This window comes from Aquarana catesbeiana, linkage group LG01 (genome assembly GCF_042186555.1).
Source record: "Aquarana catesbeiana isolate 2022-GZ linkage group LG01, ASM4218655v1, whole genome shotgun sequence".
Lineage (NCBI taxonomy): Eukaryota > Metazoa > Chordata > Amphibia > Anura > Ranidae > Aquarana > Aquarana catesbeiana.
In genome coordinates, this window is record NC_133324.1 from 395,818,916 (window position 1) to 395,834,758 (window position 15,843).

A 15,843-nucleotide genomic window follows, 5' to 3' on the forward strand; every position below is an offset into this window, starting at 1 on the left:
GGTATGGTGTTCTTTTGGTGATTTTTGCGCCAAACATATCTTTTGGAATCATGGCCAAAAAGTTCAACCTTGGTTTCATCAGATCATAAAACACATTTTCCCATATGCTTTTGGGAGACTTCAGATGTGTTTTTGCAAAATTTAGCCAGGCTTGGATGCTTTTCTTGGTAAGAAAAGGCTTCCGTCTTGCCACTCTACCCCATAGCCCAGACATATCAAGAATACGGGAGATTATTGTCACATGTACCACACAGCCAGTACTTGCCAGATATTCCTGCAGCTCCTTTAACCACTTACGGACCGCCCGCCGCAGTTTTACGGCTAAAAGATAAAAGTGGTCTCTGCGGCGAATTCGCTGCAAGATCACTTTTATCAGCGGCGGGAGAAGGGGCCCCCTGCGCCCCCCGCCACTTACCAGAGCCGTCGGCAGCGGTGGAGGCGATCGCGTCTCGTCTCCCGTTAGGTATGCAGAAGAGTGAGGGGGAAGACGGCCCCCACCCGCCTCCATAACAATGCAGGATGGAAGCGACATCAAAACGTAATTTTCGCCCACAGCTCGTAAAGGGTCAATTTTTTCTTTTAACCACTTCCCGCTCGGTCCATAGCAGATGATGGCCGGGTGGTGGTTCAGTTATCCTGACTGGGCGTCATATGACGTCCATCACATCGCGGCGATCGGTGGAGCGGTGTGTCAGTCTGACACACCGCTCCACCAATCTTGGTAAAGAGCCTCCGCCGGAGGCTCTTTACCATGTGATCAGCCGTGTCCAATTATCGGCTGATCGGCTGATCACGATGTCAATAGGAAGAGTCGTTGATCGGCTTTTCCTCACTCGTCTCTGACAGACGTGAGTAGAGGAGAGCCGATCGGCGGCTCTCCTGACAAGGGGGGTCTGTGCTGATTGTTTATCAGCGCAGCCCCCCCTCAGATGACCACACTGGACCACCAGGGATCGCCACTAGGACCACCAGGGAGAGAGGCAACATGTGGATGGCCAGGTATGTACCCCATGGCCATCCACATGTGCCCAATGTGCCCAATCTGTGCCAATTAGTGCCCACAAAAGGGTCACGGATTGGCACCAGTATATTGCAGTAATGCCCAGCAATGCCACCCTTAGGGGCATCAGTGCCAATCAGTGTCAGTGCCACCCATCAGTGTCCATTGGTGCCACCTGTCAGTGCCCATCCATGCCACCTATCAGTGCCACCTACGAGTGCCCATCGGTGCCACCTACGAGTGCCCATCGGTGCCACCTACGAGTGCCGCCTATCAGTGCTCACCATCAGTGCCACCTCATCGGTGCCCATCAGTGCCCGTCAGTGCAGCCATATCAGTGCTGGTCATTGAAGAAGAAAACATACTTACAAAAAATTTTAAACAGAAACAAAGAAAAACTTGTCTTTTTTCAAAATTTTCAGTCTTTTTTTATTTGTTGCGCAAAAAATAAAAAACACAGAGGTGATCAAATACCACCAAAAGAAAGCTCTATTTGTGGGAACAAAATGATAAAAAAAATGGTCTGAGTACAGTGTAGCATTCAAAATGCGACAGCGCTGAAAGCTGAAAATTGGTCTGGGCGGGAAGGTGTATAAGTGCCTGGTATTAAAGTGGTTAAATGACAATTTTTAATATTTTTTTCTATTGCATTTTAGTGTAAATATGAGATCTGAGGTCTTTTTGACCCGAGATCTCATATTTAGGAGGTCCTGTCATGCTTTTTTTCTGTTACAAGGGATGTTTACATTCCTTGTAATAGGAATAAAAGTGACAATTTTATTTATTTTTTTTTTAAACAGTGTATAAATAGAAAATAAAAAGGTAAGATAAATAAGAAAAAAAAGTTTTGTTTTTTTTTTTAAACACGCCCGTCGAGCTCGCGTGCAGAAGCGAACGCATACATGAGTAGCATCCGCATTTGAAAACTGTGTTCAAACCACACATGTGAGGTATCACCGCGATCGGTAGAGAGAGAGCAATAATAATAGGTCTAGCCCTAGACCTCTTCTGTAACTCAAAACATGCAACCTGTAGAATTGTTTAAACATCGCCATCGATTTTTAAGGGTAAAAGTTTGTCGCCATTCGCCAGTGGGTGCAATTTTGAAGCGTGACATGTTGGGTATCAATTTACTCGGTGTAACATTATCTTTCACAATATAAAAAAAAAAAAAAAAAAAAAAAAAAAAAAGGGCCAACTTGCCAACTTTACTGTTGTCTTATTTTTTAATTCAAAAAAGTGTATTTTATCCAAAAAAGTGCGCTTGTAAGACCGCTGCGAAAATATGGTGTGACAGAAAGTATTGCAACGACCGCCATTTTATTCTCTAGGGCAGGGATATGCAATTAGCGGACCCCCAGCTGTTGCAAAACTACAAGTTCCATCATGCCTCTGCCTCTGGGTGTCATGCTTGTGGCTGTCAGATTCTTGCTATGCCTCATGGGACTTGTAGTTCTGCAACAGCTGAACATCAAACATCCCGACAGCTCCCTCTCTCTTCCTGGCCTCAGGACTGGCAGCAGGTCTTGTGACCCTTAGCCACCTACAGCACCAGAGAGTTGTGAACATGCACTGCGGACTTTTGAACTTGGTAATGGCATGTAGAGGTCGACCGATGTGGGTTTTTCTCTGGCCGGTGTCAATATTTAGAAATCGCGGCGGCCGATGGCCGATATATGATGCCGATTTTTTTTGGGCCGATATGTTAAGCCGATTTTTTTTTTATTTATTTTTTCCCTTCATCTCATAAAATCTAACAGTTAGACCCCTTTCACACTGGGGCATTTTTCAGGCGCTTTTGGGCTAAAAATAGTGCCTTTAAAGTGCCTGCAAAACGGCTCCCCTGCAGTCTCAGTGTGAAAACCCGAGTGCTTTTACACTGAGGCGATGCGCTGGCAGGATGTTAAAAAAGTCCTACAAGCAGCATCTTTGGAGCAGTGTATACCGCTGCTCCACCACTCCTGCCCATTGAAATGAATGCGCACCGCTGCAGAAGCGCCTGCAAAACGCTTCATCAGCGGCGCTTCGCGGCGCATTTAACCCCTTCCTCGGGCGCTAGCTGGGTTATAATCTCCCCGCTAGCAGCCGAATAGCGCTGCTAAAATGACAGTAAAGCGCCACTAGCAGCGCTTTACCGTCAACGGCTGCCCGCTCCAGTGTGAAAGAAACCTTAAGTAATAAGTGATACAGAAAATTTCTTACATTTAAACATTTATTAAACAAAACAAACCTCCAATCAGTTCACCTGTATGTAGAATTTAGATTTAAAAAAAAACTATATCTTAAATATTAAATACACAAAAACAGGTAATCAAAACTTTTGGACGAAAAAAAATGGACAAACTTTACTGCTTAGTTTTTTTTAATTCATTAGTGTATTTTTTCCAAAAAAAAATTGCGTTTGAAAGAAGGCTGCGCAAATACCGTGTGACATAAAATATTGCAGCAACCGCTATTTTATTCCCTAGGGTCTCTACTAAAAAATATTTATACAATTTTTGGGGGTTCTAAGTGATTTTCTAGTAGAAAATACAGGATTTTTACTTGTAAGCAACAAATGTCAGAAAAGATTTAGGGCTCCTTCACACGGGACGGATCCGAGATGATCCGCCCTGTGAACATCCGCTTGCTCAGCGGGGATCGCTCCGTGGATCCCCGCTGAGCAGGCAGATGACAGGTCCGTCGATGCACCTGTCACAGTGCCGCTCTCCCCTATGGGGGATCGGATGACGATGGACCATAGAGTCCGTCGTCACCCGATCACGGATGGAAAAGTAGGTTTTTCCTCTGTTACACTTTTTCGGATTGGAGCGGGTCGGATGTCAGCGGACATGTCACCGCTGAAATCCGACGCTCCATAGATGTCTACGGAGGGTCTGTTCAGGTCCGCCTGAAAAACTGACAGGCAGACCTGAACGGATTGTTCATGTGAAAGAGGCCTTTAAATGGTTAAACTGAGAACTCCTCCACATGGAGTTCAGTTCATTGAAGTAGAAACATTGTATCTTTTTAGTTTCTTTTATCAGACTTGGCAGGTATCCAGAGAGGAGAGAAGTGCTCCACCGAAGACTTCAGGCAACTTGCATTGACTTCTATTACAGAAGTCATTTGCAAGTCACGCTGAAGTTATAATCTGCCTTTTTTATCAGCACAATCGGCTAATGCCGATTAATTAAAAAACGCCAAATATCGGCCGATATAATCGGTCGACCTCTAATGGCATGACAAGTTATCTGCCCGACACTGCCTGCATACTTCAAATGCCAAATGGTGACACCCCTGCCCAGGGCCGGTGTTCTATCAAATCCTGTTGCAAGGCGGGTTTTGTCTGTATTGCAACCCACCCTTACACAGGCAAAACTCGCCGTACAACACACACAAAACCAGACCTTCAGCACACTGTAAACCCGCCCTGCGACAGCGAGGCACAATCTGACAACTACAGTCTCCCTCCGCTGTTTGCATAGCTTTCAATTGTGCCCGTGAAATGGTATCTCCCGTAGTAAGATACCTCCTACGATGTGCGCATGTGCCATGGTGACGTCACGCCAGCTGATCAGGAAATCAGCTGGAGTGCCCTTCCATACTATGCATGTGTGGGCACTTTTCGACGGCGACCACTATTCGATAGAACACCGGCCCTACCATGGGTCCCAGTGAGTCCATGGGACCCTGGCGGCAAATTAAGAGGGGGGGCAAAGCAGAGCCTGGCGCTACCTATACCATCCACATCGAGTGCAGACTCAATGAGAGTGTCGCGGGCTGCCTGTCCCAGCACTGTCCTGCACACTCTCACTGAGTCTGCACCCGATGCTTCAGTGACAGCCAGAGCCCGGAGATCAGTGTGAGAGCAAGTCCCCTCCCTTGCTCTGCCCATATGATAGAGCCAGAAGGAACTTTCTCACACGAGCTCCTGATGAACAGGCATGGCGCCAGGTGAGTGCAGATCACTGAAGGGGGAGCGAGTGTGAGTATATACATACACACACACACACACACAGTATCTCACAAAAGTGAGTATACCCCTCACATATTTGTAAATATTTTATTAAATTTGATGCAGTGTGTGGCGTATGGTCTGAGCACTGACAGACTGACTCCCTTCCACCTCTGCAGCAATGCTGGCAGCACTAATACGTCAATTTCCCAAAGACAACCTCTTGATATGACGCTGAGCACGTGCACGCAACTTCTTTGGTCGACCATGGTGAGGCCTGTTCTGAGTGGAACCTGTCCTGTTAAGCTGTATGGTCTTGGCCACCGTGCTGCAGCTCAGTTTCAGGGACTTGGCAATCTTCTTATAGCCTAGGCCATCTTTATGTAGAGCGACAATTCTTTTTTTTCAGATCCTCAGAGTTCTTTGCCATGAGGTGCCATGTTGAACTTCCAGTGACTAGTATGAGAGAGTGAGAGCGATAACACCAAATTTAACACACCTGCTCCCCATTCACACCTGAGACCTTGTAACCCTAACGAGTCACATGACACCGGGGAGGGAAAATGGCTAGTGTCATTTCTTCAGTGTTGTCACATGAAAAGATTTAATAAAAGTCACAGGTGAGTCCCGGTCCGGACACCCTGTCCCCTCCTCCTACCCGGGGGGAGACTGCATGTGGCCATGGAAATCGCTGGGCTGTATGGGGGATTGATAATAAAATTATAAAGTCGACTGTAAAGGTCATGCTTATGTCATATGTAGGGGTCTGGGGGGCTCCCTATTCTACCTGGTTGATTGAGGGCCAGTTCATACCAGCATACGGTCGGTGCGGCTAAGGTGCACTGTGTGCAAGTTTTCCACGCAGCAGGTGAACACACTACCCTTGCGATCTGCTGCATGTGGGTGCCAATGTATTGTTAATGGCACCCCGAATGCAGATGTGTTTACAGGCAAAATCGCATGGTACCACATTACTTTGCGGTTTGGTGCAGCGTGTTTTTAAAAGTAGTGCAAACACTACTTTTTCCACAGTCTGTTACTTTTTGCAACCCATTCAAATGAATCGGATTGTCAAAATGCTCCACACAGGAAAGCGTGTGTTCCAATGTGATCCTGGTATGAACTAGCCCTTAACCTAGGTTCACACTTCTGTGTTTAGTGCAAAATCTGACCTCCTGATAACATTTAAGTATCATGATATAAAATAGTGGATGTGGGGGGGCTTTTTGGTGGGTGTGATTTTTTTTTTGGGGGGGGGGGGGCAGCATTTCATTCTAGGACCCAGGCAGCACAATGTCTTGGGCCAGCCCTGCCCCTGCCGTAACACATGACGAGGAGATGGAAAGAGGAAAAAGTTTCCTCTTTGCAGCAGGTGTCTATTCTAATGCCCCCACCTTCGAGGCCCATGCCTCCCAAAGCAGCCTAATAGCAGTAGCAGCCACTGTGACCACATGCCTCCACTGACCTCCCGCACCTCTCCAGCAAGCATCATTTCACCATCCTCTTTTATGGCTACTACTACACTCACATACCTATCCAATGACTCTCTGACTGCAACTAGGTTGTCTGCTAGAACAATGATTATTTCTAGATATGAGATCATTTTTTTTCAATTCCCATTGTTGAAAACAATGGCAAATAACTATTACAGCTTAGTGAATAGGGCCTTATCTGTAAATAACATACCATTCCAACTTAAAGTGAACTTGTGCTCCATTTTACGTACCTTGCCAGCATTACCGAGTTAAATGAGACTGCCTCAGCGGTTAGTAAAGGTAGTCTTTCCGTATAGAGGGTTGGTAGTTAATGGAGCATAGCCATCAAATCAAGAAAAACCGTGCCCCAGTAACAGTGGAACTAAGAGGCCCATTTATAAACCAGTGATATGACCTTAAAATTACCATCCCACTGCTTTGAAAAATGAAAATCATGCAGCACATTTATAAAGCAGAGGTGTACATTTTTTAACACTCTTCTTCACTTGCTTTGAGACTCCAATGATCTAGAAACCAGTGTTGTTACTGCCAAGCTCTGACCTGGCTATGAGCAAACAGACTTAACAGTACACACAAGTACTGCACCTCTGCTACAGCAAGTTTGAAAGGCTATTGACTTAATGGGGTTTTTTTGTACATGAATGAAAGAGTCAAAAAGATGCACATAAACATAGACAAAATATGAGTCATAACAATTGTGGTTGGAGGGGAGTCAAGCTGGTCACACAGCCACAGGGCTGAATGAGAGAAATCCATCGACTACCCATGCACGCTAAGAAGCATGGATAGAGAAAAGAGTCACCTGCCAGGCTAATATATTCAGCAGCCACTGCTCCATAGGTTGCCGAATACCTGAACAGCGCTTGCATCCAAATGGATACAAGTGCTGTTCAGCCAAAAATCTTCAGACAGACTCCTTCAGCAAAAGTGGACTTAAAAATCAGGAATCAGCAGAAATTTAAGTAGTGTATGTGCAGCTTTGGGCATGAAAAGAAAAGCCTGATCTGGAACAAAAAGTGCCTAAGGCAGAAACAGTACCCAGGTGTTGCATATGTTCCTATTCATATTAAACCATGCGCATCTGTGGAACTCATTGTATATTAGGCCAAGGTAGAACACAAGAGCTCATCTGCTCTACAAGTCAAAATTAGGTCCTACCTGCTCCTGATACTATTGCCCAGCCACTGTAATTTAGCTATTACATTTATTCAAAAGTTCCCTTCAAACACACCAAGTAAGTTTCGACTATATGTGTTCCCTGCATTAAAACACATCAAAAATGTATTTATTAAAAATCTTACAATTCGAGCTCCACCATGCCTTTTTGACATCCACGCTTCACATAAAAGCCAACCTGAAAAATACAAAATAAAGAGCTTAGGGAGTTTTCTTTCCTAAAATGAAATGTAATTACCATATCTGTATCACACTGATTTGTTTACCCACAGATAGCAATCAGGTTAAAACTTGAAAAGAAGTGAATGAAAGAAGTCCAGGGCATGGCTTTGTTGACCTCCTTCTAAGAATGCTATCTGCTTGGCTATCTCCGTCTCCAACACTTTGAGATTTTAAATCTGCCTGTCTTTTCCAGATCAGTAAAAAAACTATTGTCCTGCATAAAATTGGTCAAGGTCAGTGCCTAAGAAGTATTACAGACACTAGATCCACACAATAGACATACAGCTAGCATTTTCAGAAGAAATAAGCAACAGTAGCAGACATACCTAACCCCCCCCCCCCCCCCCCCCCGTGGCATGTATCTAGAGGTGCTTGCACATACCGGCCTCATTAACACCTTTCTGACTTCTGCACTATTGTATTTGCTGGTAAGGTTGCCCATCATTGTCATGGAACAATAAGAATGCATGGTGTGGGGTTTAGCAGCTAGCTCCCACACTACCAGAACGTTCTTTGGCTAAAAGGTACATCAGATAATAAAAATACAGAAGGACCTTAACTACACACAGGCGTATATAATCGTACACCTGTGTGAGGATCATGTTCTACCTGCACGGGATGTAAATATGTTCTGTGCAACTGTGTGCAGGCAGTCATATTCATGTCAGGTTTGCACTCACACACATCCACAAGAATGTCAAACTGGAAGCAGCGCCTGTGTCCTTGCAGCAGCTGCATCCCAAATTACATAAAAGGGAGGGTCTGCACATAAAAGCACAGAACACTTGTATTCCCATGTAAAATGAAGCCCCCACATGAGTGTATGCTTAAGTATGCCCATGTAAACAAGGCCTTAAAAGTGGTTGAAATCCTCAGTCATGAAATCTGAGCAAAGCACATATAGTATCTCACAAAAGTGAGTACACCCCTCACATTTTTGTAAATATTTTATTATATCTTTTCATGTGACAACACTGAAGAAATGACACTTTGCTACAATGTAAAGTAGTAAGTGTACAGCTTGTATAACAGTGTAAATTTGCTGTCCTCTCAAAATAACTCAACACACAGCCATTAATGTCTGACCGCAACAGACAGGGATATACAATGTAATCATATAATAGGTTGGACTTGATGGACTTGTGTCTTTTTTCAACCTCACCTACTATGTAACTATATGTAACTATGCAAGAGGTCCCAATTGCGACTCAGCCACATGCATCAGGGGGCCTGGGTGGACCCCTGTACACCTGGATAAGAGGGATGAATGCCTGATCTTCTTCCTCCACAGGCATTCAGGGGCTGTAGGAGGAAAATAGAGGGGATTGTTTCCTCTAAAAAAAAATTAAAGAAAAAGAAATTGCGCTAGGTGCATAAAAAAGTTGTGAAAACAATGGAGAAAAAGTCCTGCTGCTGTACACTATAACCCCGATATGAGGGCACAAAAAACAAAATATAATTTAAAAAGTGCAGCGCTGGACATGTGAAGTGAATTATGGAATTTGATAAACAAATTAATAAATTAATAAAGAAAATTAATCAAAAAATAGAAAACAGTGATACAGTCATACGTGTTAATTATGTGAAGTGTTTCTTGAAACGTAAACATATAAACAAAAAAGGAGTCTTTCCTTATAAAAGACTTAAGAAAACACATAAACGTCCACAACAGTGTATTTGATACAAGTGTAGATTTTAGGGGTACATTCTTCAATGTTCCATGTTGCCCACCACCGAAATAGAAGAATGGAAGGCTTACCAGAAAGCCTGTGACCGCCCTTACTCAGGGGGGTCAAAACAGGCTTAGTAGATATGCTGAAACCGCCACAGGGATACTCCAAGGGCCACCGATGGATAGGTGCGTCAGGAATCCTCGCCAGATAGCCGACCAGCCAACAACCGCTGTAGATGTTCTCCTGAGTACTATCCTCTCATGGGGCAAGCTCTATAGCTGCAGGCACAGTAGAACAATTGATCCTCAAGATTCAGAGCAGAAGCACTAAATTGCTCCCCCTCTTTATGCAGTTAGACATAAAAAGGCTGAAATGCTCGCTAACTATGCAAGAGGTCCCAATTGCGACTCAGCCACATGCATCAGGGGGCCTGGGTGGCCCCCTGTACACCTGGATAAGAGGGATGAATGCCTGATCTTCTTCCTCCACAGGCATTCAGGGGCTGTAGGAGGAAAATAGAGGGGATTGTTTCCTCTAGATGTCTGCCGCCCCTCCTATTAATCTTCTTTCTGCTGACCTCAGGAATGGAGAGCGGGGAAGGCGCCAGTAAATGTGTCATTTACCTGACCCTTTCTTGTCTGAATGAACAAAGTCAGTTAGTTATTTGCACCTATCACTGACTATCCATGTATAACTAAACACAGTTTACTCTGCTTCAGTTTGTGAATGAACAGGAAGGTCTGTAGAGAGCTATTCCTGTCCATTCATTCTGTGCAGCTGAAGCTGCTGAGATGGTGATTGAGGGCTGTGTGCTCAATCTTCTTTCTCTGTCTTAAAGGTGAAACATCAGAGGTCTGTTTAGACCCCTGATATTTCACCAAGACCCCCCCCAACAGGGCTCCCCCCAAAAAATAGTAAAAAAATAATATTGTAAAAAAATTTAAAAACTACTGACACCAGAAGCAGAACTACCAGGGTCACAAAGGTAACACTTGCAACTGGGCCCTGGCGTTCTGCCACTGGGCTCGCAGTCAGGGGGGGCCTTTATAGTTTTTGCCCAGGGGCCCTGAAGGTTCTAGTTACATCTCTGCCCATACACCAGTTAATATGCGTGCGGGCTGGTGTAATTGAGCCCCAGTGGTAACACAAGTACTTGTAGTTTAGCACTGTTATGACAGGCTCTTTTCAGGCCAGATCAAGGTTGCTTAAAGTGAGTATAAAAGTATTGTTTTTTTTTTTTTTTTTTTTTTTTTAAACAAACATGTTATACCTACCTGCTCTTTTGCAGTGGATCTGCACAGAGCAACCCAGGTCCTCCTCTTCTCGGGAACTGGCACCTCCCTCCTGTCGAGTGATCAAACAGCAAGCAGACTGCCTGGCAGTCGTGGGAGCCAATCGCTCAGCTGCTGTGTCTCAGACAATCAGGAGGGAGAGTGTTGGATGGCCAAGGGACTTGTGGGCATTGTTGGACAGAGATGGGGCTCAGGTAAGTATTAGGGGGTGCTTGGGAAACTGCTGCACACATAAGTTTATCTTAATGCATAGAATGCATTAAGATAAAAAAATAACTTCTGCCTTAACAACGCCTTTAAGGCCAACTCAAGGGGTGGCTTCTCATATATTTTACAGACAAAAAAAACAAACACACACACACACAAGACAAGACCCAACAGTGATTTGTGTCTGTCTCTTTGTCTGAGATAAGCCTTGCTCAAACCATATGTGCATAAAAATGAATAGGGAAAAAAAAAAAAGCACAGATTTGACTGCATAGAATATTTTGGGTTTTTATACACAATGTGCAGTGACCTGCGTTTTTGTAATGCAGGTCTCTGCAAGGGCAGTGTTGCAGTGTGAAATAGCTACAAATAGCTCCTGCATGCAGACAGAAGGGAAATCGTACACAGATCCTCCATTAAGAATATACAAATGTCACGATACATTACAAAAACCCATTGTTTGCATTCAAATAGGACAACGTTGTCTCTAGCACAGTATACCAACACAACTTCCCACTGCAGTTATTTCAGCCAGGAAGTGGCTGTTTATCCACACCGACACTACATAGCCCTTATACTATGAGCAATCTGGCAACCAGATAGGATAAAATCAGGGACTTATCAGGCCACAGTGATAGCAACAATATAATCCATGGCATGCAGAAATAGATGCACGATGCAAGGTTAAAAGCGGTTGTAAAGGCTAGGCAATTTTTATCTTATTGCATTGCCCACCTAAATAATACCCAAGTCCTATCTCGATGCAACATATAAATTAGGTGTTGAGGCCAAATAATTCAATTGTAGTCTCATCTGACCATAACACATTGTTCCATGTGGCCTCAGAATCTTTAAGGTGCGTTTAAGGTGGTCAAATGAGGATAAATGTAATTATTTGGCAATAAGTTTGGCGGAGATCCAAAACAGCTCACCATCCAAATAACACCGTTCCTACAGTAAAGAAAGGAGGTGGGTATATCCTGTTATGGGGGTGTTTCTCTGTAGCAAGGATTGGAGTACTTTTTTTTTTCTGACATGTTGTTGTTGTTATATCTTTCACTTGGAGTTGCATTAGTAAATACTGCTGCATAAAACAAAAACGGTGTCAGTCTTCATTTCAAGCTGCAAAGCAACAAACTGTGATTATTTTAAAGGGGGTGATTCTTTGCTATAACCATTGTATGCCATTTGAATAGTGGTTTCTTGCAAACAGAAGTGCTATTGCACATTTTAACCCCAGCAGGTCAAAAGGATCACAGCGTGTACATCGATCATACTGAGTGATCTCACTCTGAACTGCAAAACGACAGGTACCTGGCATTCAATATCAGCAATTCAAAGCCAGACTTTTATTAGAATGAAGATCACAGGTAGAGATGAGCTCAGGCCAAGGCTCCTATGTGACCAAGACTTCCCCTACTCTGCAGTAATACGTATACAAGTGGTTTATATGCATGCAGCTGTGGGATGAGGAATGGCTCAGCCGCTTATGATTGGTGGTGTGATGTAAGTGGTAAATATCAACTGCTTCAAGACCATCTAGGGATGTTCCATGATAAAACATAAAATTCTGCAACTGGATGTCCCTTAGGTACTCATCTCTCCTTACCAAAAGCTCTTTTGAGCTTTCCTATTTATAACTTTTTTGCAAGAGCATTAGAGCATCCAGTGTCAAGAACAAAGGAAAGGTTAGGTTCAATTTACAGTATACATCTTCCATGCTATTCCCATCTAACAAATAGACTTCTTCTAGGTGTGAAGGAACACATTACAGCCACTTGCCTGGTACAAGTGAGTAGGGGGGAGTTTTTGCCCTGGAAACACTGGAATTCCACATTACCACTATAAAATATTTTCATGATAGCAGTCCTATACCAGAGTGGAACAGGCCAGGTGGAAGGGTCTTCATACAATATTTTTTATAAAATCTACATGGTAAATCAAACGAATGTTACCTTATCAGCTCTGCCAATAAAGGAGGTCTTTCCAGCCAATCCCAGACAGATAGCACAAACAATGCTAGATTTTCCTGTTCCATTTGCACCAACAATCATATTTAAGTGAGGGCCAGGAAACACCTCACACAAGTCATACGTGCTGCATAAAAAAAAAAAAAAAAAGAAAAAAGAAAAAGATTGTTACACTGTACAAAAAATCTTTCAAAAAAAAAATATGTACTGTAAATTACTATGTTAACTTAGAGCTGCATGATTAATCGTTAAAAGGTTGCGATCTCGATTTGACCCTCCACACAATCTTAATTCAGCATTTCCACAATTCATGTAAAAAGTGGAGAGCAGTTCCCCTGCTCACAGCTGTCAAAAAAAAAAAAAAAAAACTGCCAAGTTTCTCACAAGATTGCTAAAGAGAAACATTGTAACATTTAGTTATTTTAGATTAAAGGAGTGAGCTTTGGTCTGTAAATGAGGTCAGTTTAACTACTTAAAAACTAAACCTTTTTTGACACTTGTTGCTTACAAATTAAAATCTGTTTTTTTTTTGCTAGAAAATTACTTAGCACCCCCAAACATTATATTTTATATATTAGCAGAAACTCTAGTGAATAAAATGGTGGTTGTTGCAATATTTTATGTCGCACTGTATTTGTGCAGTGGTCTTTCAAACGCAATTTAGTTTTAGGAAAGAAAATACACTTTAATGAATTTAAAAAAATAAAAAACAGTAAAGTTACCCCAATTTTTTTGAATAATGTGAAAGATGTTACACCACGAGAATCGTGATCTTTATTCTAAGCAAAATAATCGTGCAGCTCTAGCATTCGGCAAGGCACCCCTGAAGAACCCAGATAGCATCCTGGTTGAAAAAGGCTGATCTAGGGGACAAAGCACACAGCTGTGTAAGGGTCCTTTCACACAGGACGGATCCATGATGATCCGCCCGGTGAACAGACGCTTGCTCAGCGGGGATCGTTTTGTTGATCCCCGCTGAGCCGGCGGATGACAGGGCAGTCCCTGCACACTGTGCAGGGACCGCCCTGTCAGATCTCTGCTCTCCCCTATGGGGGGGGGCGGATGAACACAGACCATCTGTCCGTGTTCATCTGTTCCGCTCTGCAGACGGATAGAAAATAAGGATTTTCCTCCGTCTGCAGAATCGGACCATAGCGGGACGGATGATATTGGGTGTCAGCGGATGTTCATATGCTGACACCCGCTATCCCATAGTGATGCTTGTATGTCCATATTTCATCCGAAAATGGATGGATGAAATACGGACATACTGTCCGCACGTGTGAAAGGGGCCTAAAGATCAAAAATACAGCGAGAAGTACAGAGCCATAAAACAAAAATAGAAAATTGTATGTGTAAGTGCAGTCATATCAATACACATGTTTATTTGCTTATACAAGCATTGCAACACTGGCAATGGAGAAGAATTTCAAGAGTGTTTACACACACTTGTGTTTACCTAAAGTCCTTACGGAACATTTTATTCAGGATCTTTCTATCAGTAAGATCCTGAATCAGTAAATTATTACATCCGTGTGCAACTTGCCTAAAAGGTTTCAAATTCATGGGGGGCGGGGAGGATCAGTGATCATGTGACTACTGCGATTAGCTGTCACAGTGGTCATATGACTGGGAGCTCGTTGACTACCGATTGTTGGGGATGACCGGGGGGGGGTGGCAAATGCGCTCTCAGCACAGAAACATCGGCCACCCAGTGACACATATGTGTGGCGTATTGGTGGTAAAGCTCGCCCTTTTTCCACCACACGTGTTACAGAAGCAGCAACAGGTTACAGCCCACCACACATTACAATCGGCTTATACAATCTCCTTTAGATCTACTGACAACTATGTAGTATAAAAGCAAGTCGGAATGGATACAAGTTGATTGGATAGATTAGTGTCGGTCCTCATATTACATAGCATTGGTAACTCTAAAGTTGATTGTAATATGTATGGTGAAGCTTTACACTATGAGGACAATCCCAACCAATCCATTGCATTAGTACCAAACCAGGGAAAGCCTTCCACTACATAGCTGGGATTGTATTGTGTATGGTCACTATGTGATGTCTGGAGCTCCCCTTTAATAAGAAGAAGGATGTAGAGTGGACAGACAGTACATGGAGATTCATGGAAGCCATCAGTAAGCTGTCACCGTACAATACCCAGACACATACAGAAAGTTCTCCATCTTGATCCTGACGATGGCTCCCTCCACATGACTGCTCTCATCCTGCCGCCCCAGTCTCGTGCCATCCGATTTCCTTTTGCCTAGCTGGGTCGCCATCACAACCCTGTGCCAGCAAATTCTGTACCCAGTGTTTTCACTCCCCACCGCTTCCTGCTTCGTCACTTGCAGTCATTCTACAGGCGCGGCCATTTTAAATGAGGGCAACGAAATCCTTCGGACAACAAAAGCTTTTGCCCGCATGCAATTTGCAGATCGCTGTATCAGCTAAGGTGTCCTATGCCGGCGAATGTCTATTACAAAACAAGACAAGACCGTATAATGAATAATCTACAGAAGCGCTGAAAGAAAGCCGGGAGAATGAGTGTTCTCGCGAGATTAAAAGCCCTCACCTGGGATTGGTTACCCTGAGAGCGCGGAATTGACTGAGGCGGGAGATTGGAGCTCCTGTACACAGGACAGGCGTGTGTGTACAGTCTGTGGTGGTGTCTGATTCAGCGGCTAATTCTTAGGGGAGTGTGCTGCTGTTGTGAATGAAGGAGAACAGTTCCATAAACTGAGGTGGAAGCTTTCAATGGAGACTATTCAAAGTTTTTTTTTTTAGTTTTGGATAGATTGGAGGCAAGCACCAGATATGGTTAATTACACAGGTTATGTGGCTGGTAAAGGTGGTAATTAA

General features: G+C 43.7%; 1 protein-coding gene across 1 annotated transcript in view; it reads right to left on the reverse strand.

Moving 5' to 3' along the window:
• SMC5 (structural maintenance of chromosomes 5) overlaps positions 1-15,426 on the reverse strand; it is a 122,325-nt gene extending 106,899 nt beyond the window's left edge. The window contains exons 1-3 of the mRNA XM_073634579.1: positions 15,154-15,426; positions 12,959-13,100; positions 7,735-7,787 (exon numbers count right to left, since the gene is read on the reverse strand). Coding sequence (XP_073490680.1) covers positions 7,735-7,787; positions 12,959-13,100; positions 15,154-15,263 — 305 coding nt within the window. The 5' untranslated portion in view covers positions 15,264-15,426. The remainder of the gene's footprint in view (positions 1-7,734; positions 7,788-12,958; positions 13,101-15,153) is intronic.
• Positions 15,427-15,843: the final 417 nt, after the last annotated feature.